The sequence below is a fragment of the Heptranchias perlo genome, chromosome 10 (assembly GCF_035084215.1).
Source record: "Heptranchias perlo isolate sHepPer1 chromosome 10, sHepPer1.hap1, whole genome shotgun sequence".
Lineage (NCBI taxonomy): Eukaryota > Metazoa > Chordata > Chondrichthyes > Hexanchiformes > Hexanchidae > Heptranchias > Heptranchias perlo.
Window position 1 is genome coordinate 70,616,064 of NC_090334.1, and position 21,277 is coordinate 70,637,340.

Sequence of the window (21,277 nt, forward strand, 5' to 3'; positions counted from 1 at the left end):
GCAATACAGCTCCTTCCTGTCCCAGTACTGGTACCAGTGTCCCATGAAATGGAACCCCTTCTTCCCACACCACTCTTTCAGCCAGGCATTCACCTTTCTGATCTGCCTATCCCTCTGCCAATTAGCCCGTGGCTCAGGTAGTAATTCTGACATTAGAGTTTTTAAAAAAGAGTTGGTACTCACTAAGGGTTACTGATCTACCTGTCATTTAATTTATTCTCGAAGCCATAACCACTACCTGCCTCCAAGTAGACCCTTGGTTTTACCATCACACCGTAGTGTTCTCTTAAAATCTGAAATGGACTTGGAATACTGTCTTCTGCTCAAGTAGCTAATGGCAGCACACAGTCTCATTCCTCGGTCTTTACTCACCAGCGTTTACCACCGGCTGATTCTGCAGTGCAAAACTGGACGCTTTGACAAACGCAGACATGAAACCTAGCTTTATGTTGTGCTTCTTGAGGAAGGTATCTTTGTGTAGAGTTCTCATTTCCTGGATATTCCTGTAAGGGAAAGAAAAAAGCTATTTGCCATCAACAGTCTCTGAAACTAAACAGCCCCACAGAGCATAACTGTTAAAGGAATTTCCCAAGGAAGGCTGCACAGTGCCACAATGGATGGTGCTACAAAATAGCAGGAGGTGGACTTGTATCTACTACCAGTCCACAAGGTATACAAGATGATACAATGGTCAATCACAAGGTCAAACTTAACCTTGTTTTCTTAAACGCTTAAAAGGAAACCCAAGCGCTGGGTGTTCCACACAGACAAATGAAATAGAGGGTTTCATTAAAAGAAGTGGAGTAGAGAAGTGGAAAAGGGTACTTCTAAAAAATTTACAAGTTATGAGGCCAAATGATAAACGTTGAAGGAGACTGATAGGATTCAAAGGAATCGTGGGCCAATTGAAAAAAGGAAAAATTAAACATGTACCCAATTAAGCAATCCTATTTTGCAATGGACCAATTAATTGTGGGAATCTCAATCCCCCAGTGATACAGCAGCAGGTGCCTTTAAAAAGAGAGGATATCTTTAATATTCCTCGAGTAGCTGCACCCCCACCCCCCCACCCCAACCCAAACAGATACTAATCAAAAAAAATATACAACTGCAAAATGAGAGCAATTTACATTTTCATCCCATTAGTTGGAGCAGAAATTCAACATCGATTCCAGAAGCACATGTCCTTTGGGCTAACCTTCTGCCCGAAATTATTTAGGTCAGACTATTTATTGCAGTTATCCACTCAATATGAAGCAACGATAATCACACAGGGCTAACCACTGCACTGGAATATATTTCAAGGATATTTGATTGAAATGTCAAAAGCAAGTTATTCTAACTTTGTGCAATCATTAGTGGGGCTACATTTGGAATATGCAGCTTTGGACACCCTCCCTTCAGAAGGTCACTGATTATTTAGAGTGCGTTCAGAAAAGAGTGATGAGGTTGGTTTAAGCAGAGTTATGAAAACAGACCCTCAGAATTGAACAATCCCCACAGAAATTACAGACAAGCAGAATTGGCTCCCAACTAAAGTTCCATCGTGATTAGCAGCATTAAAAAAGAGCCGTACAAACGGCTGGTTAGGAACAGGATGAGGGTTAAATGGATATGTACAGATAGAGATCACCGAATGCGTCGACCATACAGCGGTTTCGAAGATGTTGGAAAGGAAGCCTTTTCCGTTTTCAAGTTCTACTTCCTACTTGAACCTCTCTAGTTCTTTTCATGGTGCTAAATTTTTCCTGGTTTAAGTACTGCACAATTATTTTGTTATTTTTATTAGTGCCCTTTGTTATAATATCAATTTGAAGTAGACAATGATCAATGGAGCGCAAGCATTCATCTGCTTTCAAGTTATGGTGGGCTGCTCAATACGAAGCATAGCAGCATCTGCCTTCATTCTCTACTTCACTTATGTTAATAAACAGTTATTATTAGCTCTTATTTTTCATTAATGACTTTCAATTTCACTCAACAAACATTTACTCAGAGCCAACTCAACCTCTACATTAACAAGACTACTTACCTCATATCTCCCATCGCTAAATATCATGTTAAGCTTTTGTGAAGAGGAAGTTGAATAGCATTTTCTATGCAAAATACTTATAGCTCAGCACAAAGCTGTGCGTTTGATAGCATTGTGCAGTGTTGATTATCATCTGAATGGCTTCTATAATTGTTTGAACTACTTTACTTTTAATGTCACAGTACTGAAATCATCTTAAGGCTTTCAATTTTTCTGTTTTTGTGTCTGGAAGGCTGTTTCCAGTGGGGTTCTGCAGGGCTCAGTACTAAGTCCATTGCTTTTTGTAGTATACATATTAATGATTTAGACTTAAATGTAGGGGGCATGATTAAGAAGTTTGCAGATGATACAAAAGTTGGCCGTGTGGTTGATAGTGAGGAGGAAAGCTGTAGACTGCAGGAAGATATCAATGGCCTGGTCAGGTGGGCAGAAAAGTGGCAAATGGAATTCAATCCAGAGAAGTGTGAGGTAATGCATTTGGGGAGGGCAAACAAGACAAGGGAGTACACAATAAATGGGAGGTTACTGTAAAGTGTAGAGGAACAAAGGGACCTTGGAGTGCATGTCCACAGATCCCTGAAGGTAGCACGACAGGTAAATAAGGTGGCTAAGGCGGCATACGGGATACTTTCCTTTATTAGCCGAGGCATAGAATATAAGAGCAGGGAGGTTATGCTAAAACTGTATAAAACACTAATTAGGCCACAGCTAGAGTACTGTGTACAGTTCTGGTCACATTACAGGAAAGATGTGATTGCACTAGAGAAGGTACAGAGGAGATTCATGAGGATGTTGCCAGGACTGGAGAATTTTAGCTATGAGAAAAGACTGGATAGGCTGGGGCTGTTTTCTTTGGAACAGAGGAGGCTGAGGGGAGATCTAGTTGAGGTGTATAAAATTATGAGGGGCCTAGATAGAGTGGATAGGAAGGACCTGTTTCCCTTAGCAGAGAGGTCAAAAACCAGGGAGCATAGATTTAAAGTAATTGGTAGAAGAATTAGAGGGGAGTTGAGGAGAAATTTTTTCACCCAGAGGGTGGTGGGGGTCTGGAACTCACTGCCCGAAAGGGTGGTAGAAGCAGAAACCCTCAACTAATTTAAAAAGTACTTGGATATGCACTTGGCCACGGACCAAGAGCTGGAATGTGGGATTAAGTTGGATGGCTGTTTTTTGGCCGGCACAGACACGATGAGCCGAATGGCTCCTTCTGTGCCGTAAATTTCTATGATTCAATTCATGCACGATGGTCACTGCAGCACTATAATTTCCGTCTGTTTGACCGGAGCAGAATTATCGCCTCTTACTGCACAGCTGTTTTCTGCCACACAATGAAGTGCGCTGTACTTCAGCTTTTCTGGCTCCTCGACACAAATTTCCATGACCCTGTCACCCCCGTAAATTACTCTGGTGACGGTCGCTAGCCATGAAGGATACATCTTTACAGCTCCACTTGTGTTCATCAAGTATGATTTGTTCGGTTTCTCATCTCTCACCAAAGCTTTTCCTTCTCTGTGCCACTGGGATAGTTTCTATCACCAAAACTGTCCAGTGCTCTTATTACTTCTCCTCTGCAAATGAGCAACAGGCACAAGTGCAAAGCAGGAGGAAGAGGGGTGTTTACAAAAATTCTTCTCTTCTCAGATAGCCAGCCAACCAAAATGTTTGAGCTCGTGACAGAACTTTGTGCATAGTATAATATGCAATACGAGATAATATTTTATTGTGTTACAGGAAAATTAATCCTGTATAAGTCACAAAATCATTGGATTTCACAGATCAGTGGATATAGGTACATCAACTATAAAAGTCATAATTGCCACCTAGACTTTTCTTTAACTGTACTAGCTGAAGGAAACGGTGCAAAGAATGTTTACGCCAAGTAGACACTAAGGCCCCGATTTTAACGGAAGGGCAGGAACAGTGCACGTAAGCCCCAAAACGTACAGCATGCTCGGAAGCGAGTGTGATGTTGAGGCCCGGTCGATTTTAACAGCTGGGCCTCATTTCTATAAGATTGGCAGGCTGGATGGACACCTGCACACACAATGCAATTTGCAGTGGGAGTCCCAGCCTGCACCTGGCGAGAGACACAACACAAGTGAGCAGACATGGATAGTGGTAGCAGGGACAGCACAGGTAATGATGCACCAAAGGCCTCCGTCCTCTCCTAATTCAGCTCAGCAAGACGGAGATGTGGAACTCCAGGGCCCAACCATGAAAAAGAAAATGCTCAAGGCACTCTGGTGAGAAGGATGGAGGAGTCCACTTCCAGCATGTGTGGGGCGGTGTCAAAGGGCATTTTCATTCTTCAGTCTACCCTGGACCAGATGCCTACCTACAGGGACACTGCAGACGGGCCCTCACACTAAGAGTCTGTCACCAGCCTTTGCAGCTTTGATGCAAGTTCAGACAGCTGCCATACATATTCTGGGCTCCAATGTCTGCTTCACCTTGGAGAAACTGGGATATTGCAGTGCCTTAAAATGAAAGCATCAGGCATAGCAGGCACAGACTTGCATGAACCTCCTCGTGACTAATACAAGCTGCACATTTATTGAATGAAACCTCTTCCGGTTGATGAAAGCTCCTGATCTTGAGGTGCCCTGATGGCTACATGTGTGCAGTCAAGGAAAGATGGACATAGCAAAGCCCGAGGCGCTCTCATTCTGACTGTTTTCATCCATCCCAAAAGAGCTGTATCGGCTGGTCCTGGAAAATAGAGGATCTGTGACCAGCCTGATGCACTTGTGGGTGGCGGACTGAGATACCTTCAATTTGATTCCCACGGAAGCCTGGAAGGATCCAGCGACAAAATTGAGGGTAGTGGTTACTTGAAATGCCACTGGCACGGCATGGCATGCCGCCCCCCACCCCAGTCTAGCAGGCAGCAGGTGGTCTTCCAGGTGGCATCAGAGATCAGGGACTACCTGCCTGAACAATCTCAGCCTCGTGGGGCACTGCCCCTCAAACCGGTCCAGGAAGGCGACCCTTGACCTGTATACCGTGAAGTGGGTAAGGTCTTCTGCGAGCAAGTCCCCTTACCTACGGACTTCTTGGAGGCACTCCTGCAGCTCCTGCTTCTTCTCAAGTCCTCTGATGTTGCTGATGCTCTTCCTCCTCCATCCAATACACCCATGCATAGTTTTTCTGGCCACAGTTGGGTGTGGATGCAGAAGAAAAGCACAGAAATCCAACAAAATACACAAGCAGCTCATAGCCCAAAACAGCCAGTTACAGCACCTGCAACAAATCAGAGTTGGTGCAGGTGGTGGCCCCTTTAAATCCGACAGCTTGTTAAGTGGAGAGCCGATCCCATCCCGCCCGGGTTTCCGTGTTCTGCATGTTAAAATTACATCGGATCCTAATTGGACCCCGATTTACATAGTATTCATGAGGCTCCCGCCTGTCTGCAGCGAGAGCCTCGATCCTGAAGAAACTCGCTGCCATTAAAATGTCCCCAGACGGAAACGGAGTGACTTGGGGTTGAGGGGGTGGGCGGGAACATTACAATCAAGGCCCCTCAGTTTCAGGTCAGTTTCTCAATCCGTAGCAGATCGTCCTGCCATCCTCTTTGTATTATAACAAGTCCAGCTCTGAATCGACATCAGGAACACGGCAACTTTAAGCTCAGTTGGATGTCTTAATAGAATTGACCTTACTGTCATCTCTACTCCATCACATTGCAAGTCAACGAGACTCAAACAGGTACATTCTGACAGCGATGGTTTATTGCGGAAACAAGGAAGTTGCTATTTGAAAGGCTCCAAACCCACAACAGGAGCTGCTAAGGACTTTGTGGTTGGGAACTTCCATTTTGATTCCACTACCAAAATAGCCATTCTATACCCAGAATTACCCTGCATTAGTGTCACAACGCTGCTGTCCTGTCAATTCATTCACTTCGAAAGGAGCTGGATAAGTAACTGGTCAAGAACAAAATACAGGTTGAAAGGACAAGTACATGTGCCATCAGATTCTTTGTAGAGCAATATGGCACATGTACTGCTTGGGTTCTCTTTAATACAACTGGTTTAGGTGGAATGGTTATGTTGGACTGATATCCTGCAGTTTACTCAATTATTTCTGGGAGTGTCATAGAATCATACAGCCATTCGGCCCATTGTGCCTTTGTTGGCTCTTTGAAAGAGCTATCCAATCAGTCCCACTCTACTGCTCTTTCCCCACAGCCCTGCAAATTTTTCTTATATTCAATTCCCTTTTGAAAGTTACTATTGAATCTGCTTCCACCACCCTCTATTAAATCTCCCCATAACCTTCTCTGCTCTAAGGAGAACAATCTCTAGTCTCTCCAGATAGCTGAAGTCCCTCATCCCTGGTATCTTTCTAGTAAATCTCCTCTGCACCCACTCAAAGGCCTTGACATCCTTCCAAAAGTGTGGTGTCCAGAATTCGACAACGCTCCAGCTGAGGCCCAACCAGTGATTTATAACGGTTTCGCATTACTTCCTTGCTTTTGTACTCTATGCCTCTATTTATAAAACTACGGATCCCCTATGCTTTTTTAAACAACCTTATCAACTTGTCCTGCCACCTTTAAAGATTTGTGTATGTGAGCTCCCAGGTCTCTGTTCCAAATCGCACCAATTAGTTTCTATTGCCTAATGTATTACCGACCCCTGGGGAACACCATTGTATACTTCCCTCCATTCTGAAAAACCGTTCACCGCTACTCTTTGCTTTCTGTCTCTTAGCCAATTTTGTCTCCACGCTGCCAATGCCCCTTTAATCCCATAGGCTGTTATGTGGCAGTAGGCGAGAGATTTCACAGTGTTCTTGGTAGTTTTACCTGTTCACCTCCCTCAGGAAATTAAATAGGTTGCAGAGAATCCATGATAGTTTCACCTGTACATACACAGTTGAAAACAGCTGATGCCATCAGATCATGGATTTTCTTGAGGGATTTCTTGAGGGAAGTTTCTTGAGGTGTTTTCTTGCTCCATACTTTAGAGTCTTATATTTTAAATGAACGAGTATTTATAAATATCAGTAGAGCTAACAGTCATTTACAGATGCAGAATTTAGTGCAAGCACTTTTTGAGAGGACAAAAGGTCTAGTTTAAATTTTCATGTACAAAAAGTACATGGATTTGGTATAAAAGGTCTGAGAGATGATCACTAATCAAATTCACATGGCAAGGTGATTACACTGAACACAGAGCATTACATAGAATAAAGTCAACTGCACTAATCACACCTTCACACAGAATTAGACATTTTATTGCCTGCAAAAAAGTAGGAAAATCGGAAAAGCCACACTACTGTGACCAACAGAAAAATGTTTCTTTTGCATTGACCACACTAACCGAACGGCTCTATCAGCTGGTGACTTTAAGAGCCTTCTAATGTACTGAGCTTGTAGCTGGGCTGGATGTCAGAGAGCTCTATTAGTAAATTTAAATTTGCTTGCTCTGACAATTCCTGAAAGGAAGCACGTTTACCTTCATTGGCAGTGGTTGGGCCAGGGTTCTCAGTGATGACAGACATTTATAAACAAGTACTGTTGTTAGATAGACATTTAAGAGGTACAACCACTTATAAAGAATTGGGGGGAGGAACATGACAGTCAATTCAAGAAAGTTAAGCCTAAATTGTCTACTCTGACAGGATCACCACTCAGGAAAGAGTATTGGGGCCTGACTTCAGCCTGCCCCAAATGTGACCCCAGTGAATTTTCTGGGGTCAGCTTAATTTAAATATTCCAGGCAAGTTTCCCGGTGGTATTATCACTTCTACTGCAAGCACCCTGCCTGTTGGTGGTGGGTGGTGCAAGGTGCGGGGGAGAAAGAGAAACAAATGGTACATTGCTGCAGGCCAAACATCACAAATCAATAGCTTTTGGAAAAGGAGGATTGAAAATCATTGCACAAGTTTTCAGAGGCATCAACGGAAATGATGCTGGTCCAAATAAGGCTGATAAAGGAGGACCTCTGTGGGACGAAGGCGGCTGTCCAAAGGAAGTGCCCAGGCACTGTGAAAGGAGGTGAGTGTGGCAGTCAGTGCCATCTCCATGACCCCATGCCTCAAGGTGTTTAATGACATGACCAGCCATCTCATGACAATCAGATAAGAGGAGCCAGCCACACCTTCTAAGAATGCACTGTACTAGACATGTTTGCCACTTACACCCACATTCCCTCACTATACTGAAATACTTCAAGAGCTTACCATTAAGCCCAAGAGGTACCATGGGGCCCTTTACAGTCCAGGCTTGACCGACAAGGTTTCCTTCACTCTCAGTCTTACGTGAACAGATATGTAATTGCTTGTTTTATGCACTCTATCATTACCCCATTATAGTATGCCTGCTGAGTTTCACTGCCTCTCATGGCAATCAGAAGCATTCTTCTTAAAAGACAGCTGGACTCTCCACCTTCTCCTCCACCACCCCACAACCCACCCTCTCAACCGCTACAAGGAGCTCCAGAGAAGCAGACATCAGAGGGAGTTGAGACGGAGGAAAGAGGGCAGTTGAGAGATGTAAATTTGATCTCATTCTGAATCTCTTCCTTCTCGTGCTATTGTACCACCCATAACCTGAAGACAAACTAGATAATGAAAGCCACCATGTTGTTAGTGCCTCATTCACATACAAATTTCCATTTCTGGGTGCGCTTCCAGCACGTGGCAGAAATGACAATGGAAAATTGGGCGGGCACAAGAATGAAGATCTGGCATAACATTACCCACTCCAGTACAGCCCGAAAACTGGGCATTACAAAGTGGAAAGCCCAGCCTTCAGAGTGGGATAACAGAGAGTTAAGTGTGTCAAAAATAAATTGGTAGGAGGGGAAAGAAAACATGTCCCCCTCGCTACCCCCTCCCCCCACCATGGTTGGAACGATCAGATACTTGTTAAGACAAATCCCAAACACAACTTACACGCATCGCAGAAGTTGCCCTAGAGCAGCAAATAGAATCACAATAGATTTTTGGTGAGACTTTGGTATCTTCTAGCGTGCCGTCTTTAGAATTTAAAGGTGGTTATTTTGATATAGATACACACACACACCACACGGCAAGGTGTAGTTTGCAACACTGTTTCTCAAGATGAATTCCTGATCTCAGGGGTCTTCATGAAACATCAAGCAGAGGCGAGGACCATTCACAGGAGGTAGAAAAAAAAACTGGGAGAGGAAGTCACTCTTCTCCATGCTCTGACCGAACTTCTAATGGCCAACAGCAGAACAGCATTGGTAAAGGGGAGGTAGCGTTTCAACTGAGTCATGGTGCTCATTGTAGGGGAACTGTAGAAAACATGGAGATAGCTACTTTATGAGGAAAATAGACTGAATTGGCAGAAGAGTTTGTGATTTACTAGTTCTGATGGACAGTTGCTGAGATGCTCTTGCTAGGAACCAGAAAGATTTGTTTTCAATCTTCCTTTACTGAAGTTGCACCAGAGAGATGTTTTACAACTGTAGACGGTTATGGTCCTATTTAATGCACAGTGTTGGGCACAGTAGGAGCTTCACTCTGCATCTAACCCATACTGTAACTGGCCTTGAAGCACTTGATGCTGACATTTGGCGTCAAAAGTGAAAAAGTGCTCCAATCCCCAGCACTGAGCTGAAATCTTCAACTGTGCAGTGCAAACAGAATTCCCTGGAGTTGTTGATTGTGTAAGTGTTAAAACAATGAGAATCTGTTTTTCAAATGAAACCAGCAATGAAACAGTTAAAGCCCAGTGAAAGTGGATAGTGTGTTCACTGACCCAATAAAAGGTGTCTATGTCTGTGTTTTCCCCTTAACCCTGTTTGTTTTCCTGCACTTAAGCTCATTAACTCTAGGATTACTTCCCTAACACCATTATGCGTCCCCAAGATGCAAGAACACAAGAAAAGGAGCCGGGAATGATAAAATCTTCTGGTCTAACTATATCAAAATTTCATTGCCTCATCATTAAACTGCTTTCATTTGAAGACCAGGCTTCTCCCTCGGGGGTTTATCTCTCTCCCCCATCTCTTCCCTCTTTCTCCTCAGTCTCCAGGCAGATGTTAGTCTTGTAAAGTGCATTCTTCACTAATCTGTTTAAATAGGTATTATTACAGCACACAACACTATCCTGAAGAGCTGTAAACCAAAACTGGCATATTAGCCCTTTAAAAGAAATGTTAAAAGCATCATTTCCAGCACAAGAGACAAATATTTTCCCCTAAATTAATATTGTGCAGTCTGTCCATCTTACAACAAAAGCACATTAAGAACAAATATTTACACGTGTTTTTCTTTAAGTGGAGATGATGTTTCAGTTTGCCAAGGGGCTTAAATGGCATTTGGAAAGAAATTTCCTAATGATAGGTCAAGATGTAGCCTCAGTTACAGTTTAAAAGCTAACACTCTGCCCTGTAACCCTTCTCTTTGTTTGGCTTTGAAAGTTTTCACAAGCGCTCTGCGATTAATTCAATTTAGAGAAAAGGATGGGGGGGTGAGGGTGGGGGGAGAAGAGGAGAAAGCAGCAAGATCGAAAACTATAATAGAACATGGGGAAGCCCCATGACAGTGGACCAAATTGCTGAGCCCTGAAATGGTGGAACATGTGTTTGTGGCAGTGATTAGCCATACACTGAGTTCTCAATCTCAGCTGTACCACCATAGGGAAGGAATAACTGGAGGGTTAGGCATTCCTCCAGCTGGCAGGTTCCAGACACATACTAGCAAAGGCTAATTGAATTTTGGCCACAAATAATTGTAACATGGGGAAACCCAGGAAAGGGTTGGGGTTGGGGGGGAAAGGTACCATAAGTATGTCACTCACTATTCCCCCCCACTTCCCAACACAATGCAACATTTTTTCTCCATCTCCTTCCAAAGCAAAATTTAAGTAGTTTAGGCAGTCCTGACTGATGCCTGTAGATGAGTCACTATATACTGGCTCCCACTCCCACAACGGGGACAGGGCAGGGACATCTCATTGCATCACTGTTCTTGTAGCAGAAAACTGTCTAAGACTGATACAGGTTTCAGCACCTAAACTTAAACTAAAACATATATAAAAGATTGGTTTTATATTTAGTTTTTCCTGATAACCAAACTGAGGCACACAAAACAATATGACAACAGTGACAGTTCTGTGCATGCCTCCCGTTATGCTGACTGTAGCTATCGAATTCACCTTACCGCATGTCAATCTCGTTGAAGGTGGTCAGCATGGCACAAGTATTCTGTGCCTCCTTTAGCCGTTGTGCAATTCGCAGTCGCATTCTGTTCATTTTAACCTAAACAATTGGAAGTCAATTACAAAATTATTCTATTTAACACAAACTTATCGTCAAAGCTTTGTCTAATTAAGAGGTTCAAATATATTACATTTAGAATAGTTGATGCCTGGAAGTGATTACAATCAATGCTATCACACCATGTTATTATTTCTTATTCCTAATATAAAAAATGATATCCTCTCAACACTACAAATGAAGAAGCAGGATATCTGAATGTCCATATACAATATGTCACACTTGTGTTTCTGGTGATAGTGATAGAATGTCAATACTGGATGATTATTCCACAGGCAGTGTTGCACCATTATTACATAGAATGTACAGCACAGAAACAGGTCATTCAGCTCAACAGGTCCATGCCGGTGTTTATGTTCCACACGAGCCTCCTCCCTCCCTACTTCACCTAACCCTATCTGCATATCCTTCTAGTCCTTTCTCCCTTATATGTTTACCTAGCTTCCCCTTAAATGCATCTATGCTAGTCGCCACAACTACTCTTTGTGGTAGCGAGTTCCACATTCTAACTATTCTCTGGGTGAAGAAGTTTTGCCTGAATTCCCTATTGGATTTATTAGTGACTATCTTATATTTATGGTCCCTAGGTCTCCCCTGCAAGTGGAAACATCTTCTCTACGTCTAACCTATTAAACCCTTTCATAATCTTAAAGACCTCTATCAGGTCACCCCTCTTTCTCTTTTCTAGAGAAAAGAGCCCCAGCCTGCTCAATCTTTCCTGATAGGTAAAACCTCTCAGTTCTGAGGGTACATCCTAGTAAATGATTAACTGTAGTAGTCAGAGCAAGCACAGAAAGGAATTTGCCAACCCTCAAATATCTTGCATTGTTGTGTCCTAGCCAATTATTAACATTTGTGTAGAATAATTGATTCCTGGGAGTAACAGGATGCAATATAGTTGGGGTTAAATGATGGCTAATATAATTAACCATCATAGATGGTTAATATACAAAGTTTGAATACTTTTGTACAATAACTGGGTAAAGAAAACGAATCAGTCAATAATTACAAGATTCTGCATTGTGGTAAACTACAGTGGCCATTTTCAGTTTGCCGGATTTTAAATTTCCTACCCCTTCACTAGAAAATTAGAAATTCCCACAGCAAAACTGGTGTATTAATACCCATATCTTTCTTTTTTTCCCCATAAATTCTCTAAGCCCTGCACCACTAGCAGCCCAGAAAGTGATGTGGTCAGGCCTCTGCACCTGAAGGCACGAGCGGGAGTCAACCACGGATGGCTCTCCTGACCTGGCCTCCTCTTTGCCTCTTTTTGATGCCACTTCACAGCAACACAGTTGAGGCCAGAAGAACAGCAATGTGGAATCAAATCTGCAGCACACAACTAGCCCAACACTCAGAAGAGCCATCCCTGTGCTACTCTTGTACCATTTAGCAGCAAATTCAAGAGCAGCTTACCCACCTGCCCACTCAGCCCAGGGAGAACCACAGAACTTATCACTTCTTTTAAAAAAAAAGAAATATCATTAAGTCTGGTGTAAGGCAGTTACATATCAGCCCACAGATTAAGTTTTGTTACATATTAAACATGCTCCACTCGTTAATTTTATACAATGTATTTAAATATACAGTAGGTTGTAACCAACATCATAGAGTTTGATTTACTGCTTCATACCTACCCTATGCTCCGATCTAACACCTTTGGCTGGGGCCACGGGTCCAACAGGGGCAGCAGTAGGTTTCACTGCTGACACTGGAACAAAAACAGAACACGAGGCGATGTTAGGAACTAGATGTGTAAAATCCACATTTATATCCTATTCATATCATCTCCTGTGCTGTAGATGCCTCTGGCAAAACCCCATTTAAACAAGATAGGAGGATTACCTGCCAACAATGTAACCGTTACAGCCATTATGCACGTACAATAGAGGAAGAGTACAGCAAGTGCACTGGTTAGAAGTCACTGATCCATGACTGCAAAGCATATGTTCTAAGCATTCAGTCAAGTACAGCAAAAGGATTGCTGAACCATCCAAGATTAATAACAATCTATTGTTTTCACTGTTTTCTTTGCTGTGTCAGCTTGGCCTGTTTGATAGCACTCTTGCCTCTGAGTCAGAAAGTTGTGGGTTCAAGCCTCACGCCAGGGTTTGGGCATATAATCCAGGCTGCCAGTCCAGTGCTGCATTATTGAAGGTGCTCGCCTTCAGATGAGGCAGGGCCCATCTGGGTGCTGGATGTTAAAGATACATCACTATTTGAAGAACAGGAGACCTCCCTGTGCCCTATCCAACGCCACCAAAAACATCCATCCCATTGTTGTTTGTGGCATCTTGTGTACAAAATGGCCGACATGTTTGCCTGCATAATAAGTCACTTCAATTCAATGTATGGTGAAGGAATTTTGAGATTTCTGAGATGTGATAAAGCACTCTATTAATACAAGCCTTTTTAAAGGCAAATCATTATGTTTTTACTCACCAGGTTTACTATCAATGGCTTGCGTATGTACCGGTGGCACAGGTGGCATTGTGGTAGGAATCGCCCCTGCTATGGCTGCAGGTGGTGCTTCTGGTTTGGGGGCAGGAGGGGCTGCTGGTTTGGGCTTTGCAGCACCAGCTGGAAAAGCAAAAAAAAATTGTTAACCAGGTTTAAGCTATGACTTCTCCAAAACATTATGCAATATACAGGAGAACCCACCTTCTGTCTTCCTGAGTTTGAAGAGAGGGGTTCCTCCTTCCACTTTACCCCCATCAGGAACCAGGAGCTCCTCGATGACACCAGCATGTGGAGCAGGAACCTGCACTGATGTCTGAAAGAAAGAATAATTAATTTCAGAAACCATGGCCTGACAGCATGTATTTCACAGGCGGCGAAGAATTCCTCAGCTTCCTTTTCAATACTGATCGTCAATTGGAACATAGCAGCAATTTTAATGTTCAGTACTCAGCAATACTCGGATGTGAGAGAATCTGGGTGGCTCAGAAATTGGATTCAAGGTCAATAGAAAATTAACAACCCAATGGACTATGATGATACAGTACTGTTTGCAGATGCAGAAAATAGATCAAATAAGTTTGTCATATGGATTGGAATTAAATACTAAGATGACAAAGTAAATGCTAATCAAAAGAAGCCCACCCAAAAATTGACTTTAGTGTAAATATGGAAATAGGGCAATGTGCTTTCTTGCATACTCCCAATAATAATGTCCAAAGTGATGAAGACGTTGAACAGAAGACAGCGATTGCAAGAGGCATTTAACAACATGAATTGGCGACAGGAAGTGGAATGGCTGAATGTTTCGTTCCAATCACAGCACTGTACAGATATGAAAATGCAAAAGTAAGACGGCATCTGAATTATCGCACTATGGATGTATGCTGAAAATTAGCTGGGCCAGAAGGATGACTGATGACAGTTCTCGAACTAGTGGAAGAAAAGGGGGAAAACTGATGAGGCCGATCATAAGGAGAAAAAAATTATATATTAAAAGGTAATTTTACAAAATCTCACTCCCAGCGGGAAGCCTTAATGAACAGAAAATCATGATCGTGCATCTGAAGTCGTAGTACTTGGTTCCCTACAGGCGAGACACCCCCTGCTGGGAACATGATTTTGTAAAATTTCCCCGATAGTATCAACCTCAACAACTTTCCTTGCGATTCCCCAAAAAAATGCTCACTGTCTGGAAAAGTGGGTGGTAATAGATCAGGAGACGCAAAGAAAAGTGGCTAGGTAATGTGAAAGAACACCCAGGTCTGAGAACAGGGGCTAATACCATCAGCAAGTTGAGTGCTGTAGAGGCCAGAAAGAATACAATACCTTGGTTGCTAACATCCAGGGCAGACAAAACACTCAAATGCAAATTCAGCGAGGCTGTGCACCAAGAGTATCACTCCACAGAAGAACGAGTCAAAGATAAGGCTACAAGATTAGATGGCCAATTCTCTGATTGCTGCTTTCTTCTAGCAGGGCTCTGCAATTTTTTTTTATTATTCGTTCATGGGGATGTGGGAATCACTGGCAAAGCCAGCATTTATTGCCCATCCCTACTTGCCCTTGAGAAAGTGGTGGTGAGCCGCCTTCTTGAACCGCTGCAGTCCGTGTGGTGAAGGTTCTCCCACAGTGCTGTTAGGAAGGGAGTTCCAGGATTTTGACCCAGCGACAATGAAGGAACGGCGATATATTTCCAAGTCAGGATGGTGTGTGAATTGGAGGGGAACGTGCAGGTAGTGTTGTTCCCATGTGCCTGCTGCCCTTGTAGAGGTTGAGGGTTTGGGAGGTGCTGTCGAAGAAGAATTGGCGAGTTGCTGCAGTGCATCCTGTGGATGGTACACACTGCAGCCACAGTGCGCCGGTGGTGGAGGGAGTGAATGTTTAGGGTGGTGGGTAGGCTATCAATCAAGTGGGCTGCTTTGTCCTGGATGGTGTCGAGCTTCTTGAGTGTTGTTGGAGCTGCACTCATCCAGGCAAGTGGAGAGTATTCCATCACACTCCTGACTTGTGCCTTGTAGATGGTGGAAAGGCTTTGGGGAGTCAGGAGGTGAGTCACTCGCTGCTGAATACCCAGCCTCTGACCTGTTCTTGTAGCCACAGTATTTATGTGGCTGGTCCAGTTAAGTTTCTGGTCAATGGTGACCCCCCAGGATGTTGATGGTGCGGGATTCGGCGACGGTAATGCTGTTGAATGTCAAGGGGAGGTGGTTAGATTCTCTCTTGTTGGAGATGGTCATTGCCTGGCGCGAATGTTACTTGTGAATGAGAGTGCATCCTTTCTGAATTTGCCCTTCTATGTCTTTTCTACTCTGGAATTTGGCAACCAGGGCATTCTACTCTGGCCACTACTCAGCAACACTCAGTCAACAAAGAGTTTTTTTTTTAAATCACTGATTAACGCAGAGGACCTATTCAGATGCCAATGTCAGTTACCTCCACAGAGCTAAACCCCATAATCGACTCGGCTTCGAAAATGTTGGTTCTCTACGGGGCTGTAACAACAATGCTAGAAGTAGGATTTCCTGTGGGCGGGCAGGAAAGTTTAGGAACAATCTGATATAACACAAAGGTGGGACAGTGGAATTATTCTCCTTTTATAAAAAGGTGCATTTTATTACATAGTAATGCAGTCCTAGAATCCCACTTCCTGGAAATTCAGAAAGCGAAAAAAATGCAGTTTATGAAGCAGGTTGTTAATTGTGTGATTTATATCAATATTATACCAGGAAGGTCGATCCCTGGTCTGTGCCGAGTTAGGTGATCTCCACCTGGTTGGTGGTGCTATAATTGGACTCAGCTTTCCAGTGCTGCAGTTAGAAAAGGGGTGGGAGGAAAGCAGCTTGGTTTCCTACAACTCATTGCCATTCAGTGACCCTGCTTACAAGTGAATGAGGATGTGGACTAGGACAGGATGTGGTCCGACTACACTCTTTCCAATGGTCAAACAGCCTGCCAGCATTCACTGTCCAGATTAGTGGAACCATAATGCAGCAATGGTAAGAAAGGGGGATATATTTATAATATTTTTCCCTGTCCAAACAAATTGTATGCTTATTTCTCTACTATTGTGGACAAAAAAAAATCAAATGGATTAACTGTTTACTTGGATCACACAAACCTCAAACCACTCACTGAGCATGTCACTAGATCAGCAATGCCAATTTCTTTATTTTTACATTAGAGTTGTCTCTCAGCATTCTCGTACACAGAATTTACAGGGTTTGGTACGCACGCATTGCACTTTTCTCACTAACAACCCTCCAATCTCTGCCACGTCGCACTGCGTCCAGGCTTTGCTGCTGTTTTTGGGAAATGAACACGCTCTACATCACTACATTCCTGGGCCTGCCACTAATAAAAAGCGACTGGCCCCAGCTCACAGTACTGGCGACAAGTATGCACCTACTTGAGGTGTGGCCTTGTGCCTCCATTCAACCACTAGCAGATAGCTGGACTGCTGTAGAGACGCAGTCGCCATGACACACCTACAGGTCTGACCCATTGCAGCAACCAGTCATACAGCTTTTCGAGCGAGTCTCACACCAGTGTATCCAGCTCTGGCACACTCACATTCTATTTAGAAAATCCTCCTCTCGGTTCCTTTTTTCATAAGTAACTTTTGTTTTGTTTTTCCAATCCTCAAGATTATTATCCCTTCCTCCTTGCTTTTTCCTTCTGTATATTATAATTCCCTTCTTGCGTACTGAACCACTTCTGTTTTTGTTTTGCTCTCCCAGAGACTGAGATTACATACTTTCTCCCTCCCCCTCCCCCCTCAAGCTTTGGGTTTCCGGTCTTCCCACTTTGCCTGTGCGCCTGCTCCAGGCTCTTCTGACAAATTCCAATTTGCAGCAGTAAAATTCAAAGTAATTCCCTGGTGAAGGGAATTACTAAATTACAAGGTCAGATTACTTCATGCATTCCACAGCTCATTTTTGTTATAAACTTCTCTTCAGTCAACATATATAATTAGAAGGGACATGCATAAACTTATTGTCTAATTCCTAGCAGACTGCCTTTTCAATCATGTTTGGTACAGAGATTGAGAAGGAAAACAAGGAGAAAGTGGCTGCCAGAAACAAGTAAAAATGTTACTAACCTTATCAGTTTCAATTTCACACACCACCTCATCTTCACTTACTACATCACCAACAGCTGCAATGAAACACAGGGAATGAATGTGTGTATTTGATATGGGAACACAGAAGACAACTATGGATAGCTGGGATTGAGTATATCCAAAAAAAATCTCATCCAGGGACTTGGATAACAAAAATCACAGAAGCGAGTGTTGTATAAATTCGCACGTCACCTGAACCCCAAATTAGATTGCTATCTTGTAATCAATTGCGAGTTGCTCGTTCTTTTTAGTTGTATGATAGAGATGTATGGAATTGTTGTAGGGCAGTTTTAACACCTAGTTGTCACATGACAACCCTAATAAGGTATCAAAAGCACTGTCATCCCAGTATTTTTCAAACACTGTTTGCATTTTTATATGATTACACTCAGTTAGAATCAGTTAGATATTATAAATAAAGGATATCCCCTAGTACATCTTGCTCACCCAATTTGTGCATCTAAAAAGCATTAAATTATTTCCCCAATGCATATTTTCTCTCCACTAAATCTCCCTGTGCAATATGGCAACCCCTAAAAGGGCCAGAAAATTTTGTTGGGTATGGGTATCAAGGAACATGGAACAATGGTAGGTAGAGAGAGTTCAGGTACAGATCAGCCATTATCTAATTGAATGGGGAACAGGCTCAAAGGGCTGAAAGGCCTGCTCCTCTTCCCACATCCTACCAGCCCATGCTAGTGAATTGACACACTAGCTAATGCTATTTTCCAGCCTCTCATCCCAACCAAGCCTTTATTTTTGCTCCTTTAAGTGGTTAGAATGAACTCTGCATTTATTTATTCGTCCCTACATAGATGAAGGAGCATTCTTATAAGCTTTGTCCAGGTTTTAACCTTAGATTTTCCCTATTCACACTGTTGCAGGCCACACACCTTGAAAGCCTATATCCATAACAACTGAACAAATGCAGTATTGAGTCCCACACTGGTATTGCTCTGCACCCTGAGGTACACGGTATAAATCAAAGGCAGATTACAGTCTATCTCCATAATGGCATTTGCTCTACACTGATACCAGTGACCTAACAGCATGAAGCCCAATTTTATAAAGCTTTCTGCTTCTGAGCATAGTCCATACCAGAATGATTTCAACACCTACTCTGCGACATAAACTGGGCATCAGCAAAAGAAAGTGACTATTTTCAATAAAATAAAAATCCCAAAATAAAATACTTTAAATTGGTGGTGCACAAAAGGTCAAATTCTAGTCCATTGTTTCTAGGCGTTACTAAGTTTTAAATATGGCTAGATAATTTGAAAAACTTGAATGGAAATAAATTTCACTATTTCCATTTATTCACGTGCTACTTACTTAAATTGGCCTCCAGCACCCGGAAACTAGGAATTTTCCATAAAAACCTATTTCCACTAATATGTTTTTAAGGAATTAATTAATAGCTGCCAATGACATTAACTTGATTGGAGAGACAGTGACGGATGTCAAACAGACCGTCTCAAATATTTAATCGAGTGGACCCCACCAATTTTCAACTATCCAGCCCTTCTTTACAACTAACCAAATATTCATATTGTTCTAAAACACACTGTACCTTTTTCCCACCTGACATCTCCCTCGGTGACAGACTCTGCAAATGCCGGCGTATTCACCGTCATCACTTCATCATCTGTGAAAGCAAGTCAGCAACAGTTAAAAGCTAGTGTGGAAAAGGCACTCTTTACAAATCAAGCAGCTGAAGATACCATCCACTTTTTACACTCAAGAAAAAAAGTTTACATTTGAGGTTTGCTTAAGCAAAGAAGCTTGATGGATCACAGAATGATAGAAAAGGTTAGCCATTCAGCCAGAGACTGTGCCGGCTCTCTGCAAGAGCAATCCAGCTAGTCCCACTCCCCTGCCCTTTCCCCGTAGCCCTACAAATTTCTTCCTTTCAAGTACTTATCCAGTTCCCTTTTGAAAGCCACGATTGAATCTGCCTCCACCACCCACTCTGGCAGTGCATTCCAGATCCTAACCACTCGCTGTGTAAAAAAAGTTTTTCCTCATGTCACCTTTGGTTCTTTTGCCAAACACCTTAAATCTATGTCCTCTGGTTCTTGACCCTTCCGCCAATGGGAACAGTTTCTCTCTATCTACTCTGTCTAGACCCTTCATGATTTTGAATACCTCTATCAAATCTCCTCAACCTTCTCTGTTCCAAGGAGAACAACCCCAGCTTCTCCAGTCTATCCATGTAACTGAAGTCCCGCATCCCTGGAATCATTCTAGTAAATCTTTTCTGCACCCTCTCTAAGGCCTTCACATCTTTACTAAAGTGCAGTGCCCAGAACTGGACACAATAGTCCAGTTGTGGTTGAACCTGTTTTATAAAGGTTCATTTTTATACTCTATGCCTCTATTTATAAAGCCCAGGATCCCATATGCTTTTCTAACCGCTTTCTCAACCTGCCCTGCCACCTTCAACGATTTGTGCACATATACCCCCAGATCTCTCTGTTCCTCTACCCCTTTTAGAGTTGTGCCCTCTAGTTTATATTGCCGATCCTCATTCTTCCTATCGAAATGTATCACTTTGCATTTTTCTGTGTTAAATTTCATCTGGCACGTGTCTGCCCATTTCACCAGCCTGTTTATAGCCTCTTGAACTCTACAACTATCCTCCTCACTGTTCACTACACTTCCAAGTTTTGTATCATATGCAAATTTTGAAATTGTGCCCTGTACACCCAAGTCCAAGTCATTAATATATATCAAAAAAAGCCCTGGGAAACACCACCGTACACCTCCCTCCAGTCCAAAAAACAACCGTTCACCACTACTCTTTGCTTCCTGTTACTTAGCCAATTTTGTATCCATGCTGTTACTGCCTACTGCTGTGGCCTCAGATCTGTACACTGGCATTCCATATTAATAGTAACAGACTGCATCTGAATTTTCTCATTGAAAGTCAAACCACAATGAAGCCAACATAATGTGGTCTTGCTTATATTTAACCACAAGGGCAGTGCAAGGAAATTGTTATTCTAACTGCTTTGATAGATCCAATTTTCAGTTCTGGCGGCATTTAACCTGTGATGGGGTTCGATCATGATGCATTGAATAAAAGAAAACGGAAATATATCAAATAAAATAACCTGGGATGAACTTTACTGTTAATGAAAGTGAAGGTTTTTGTTACAACTTACTATCCTTCTACTGTCAATGCCCAGTGTCAGCATTGAGGGCTCACTGGTCATATACAGCACAGGTTAAAGCTCCCTTTACTCTGCTCTAACAATGAGCCTCAAAATTAATGACAGCACCATTGGCAGAAGCAAGTTGCCTGCCCCTCTCAATCAGGGATGGTGAATAGTATGAGGAGTCGAGAGAGTTGAAGGAAAGAATATACTTACTACAAAGTGGTTTAACAGTACTTGTGCTACACATTAA

At 42.8% G+C, this 21,277-nt stretch overlaps 1 protein-coding gene across 1 annotated transcript in view; it reads right to left on the bottom strand.

The window, feature by feature from the left end:
• Positions 1-21,277, bottom strand: part of dlst (dihydrolipoamide S-succinyltransferase) — a 51,597-nt gene that overhangs the window by 12,561 nt on the left and 17,759 nt on the right. The window contains exons 5-11 of the mRNA XM_067991993.1: positions 19,440-19,514; positions 17,849-17,904; positions 13,951-14,062; positions 13,732-13,869; positions 12,927-13,000; positions 11,171-11,268; positions 373-503 (exon numbers count right to left, since the gene is read on the bottom strand). Coding sequence (XP_067848094.1) covers positions 373-503; positions 11,171-11,268; positions 12,927-13,000; positions 13,732-13,869; positions 13,951-14,062; positions 17,849-17,904; positions 19,440-19,514 — 684 coding nt within the window. The remainder of the gene's footprint in view (positions 1-372; positions 504-11,170; positions 11,269-12,926; positions 13,001-13,731; positions 13,870-13,950; positions 14,063-17,848; positions 17,905-19,439; positions 19,515-21,277) is intronic.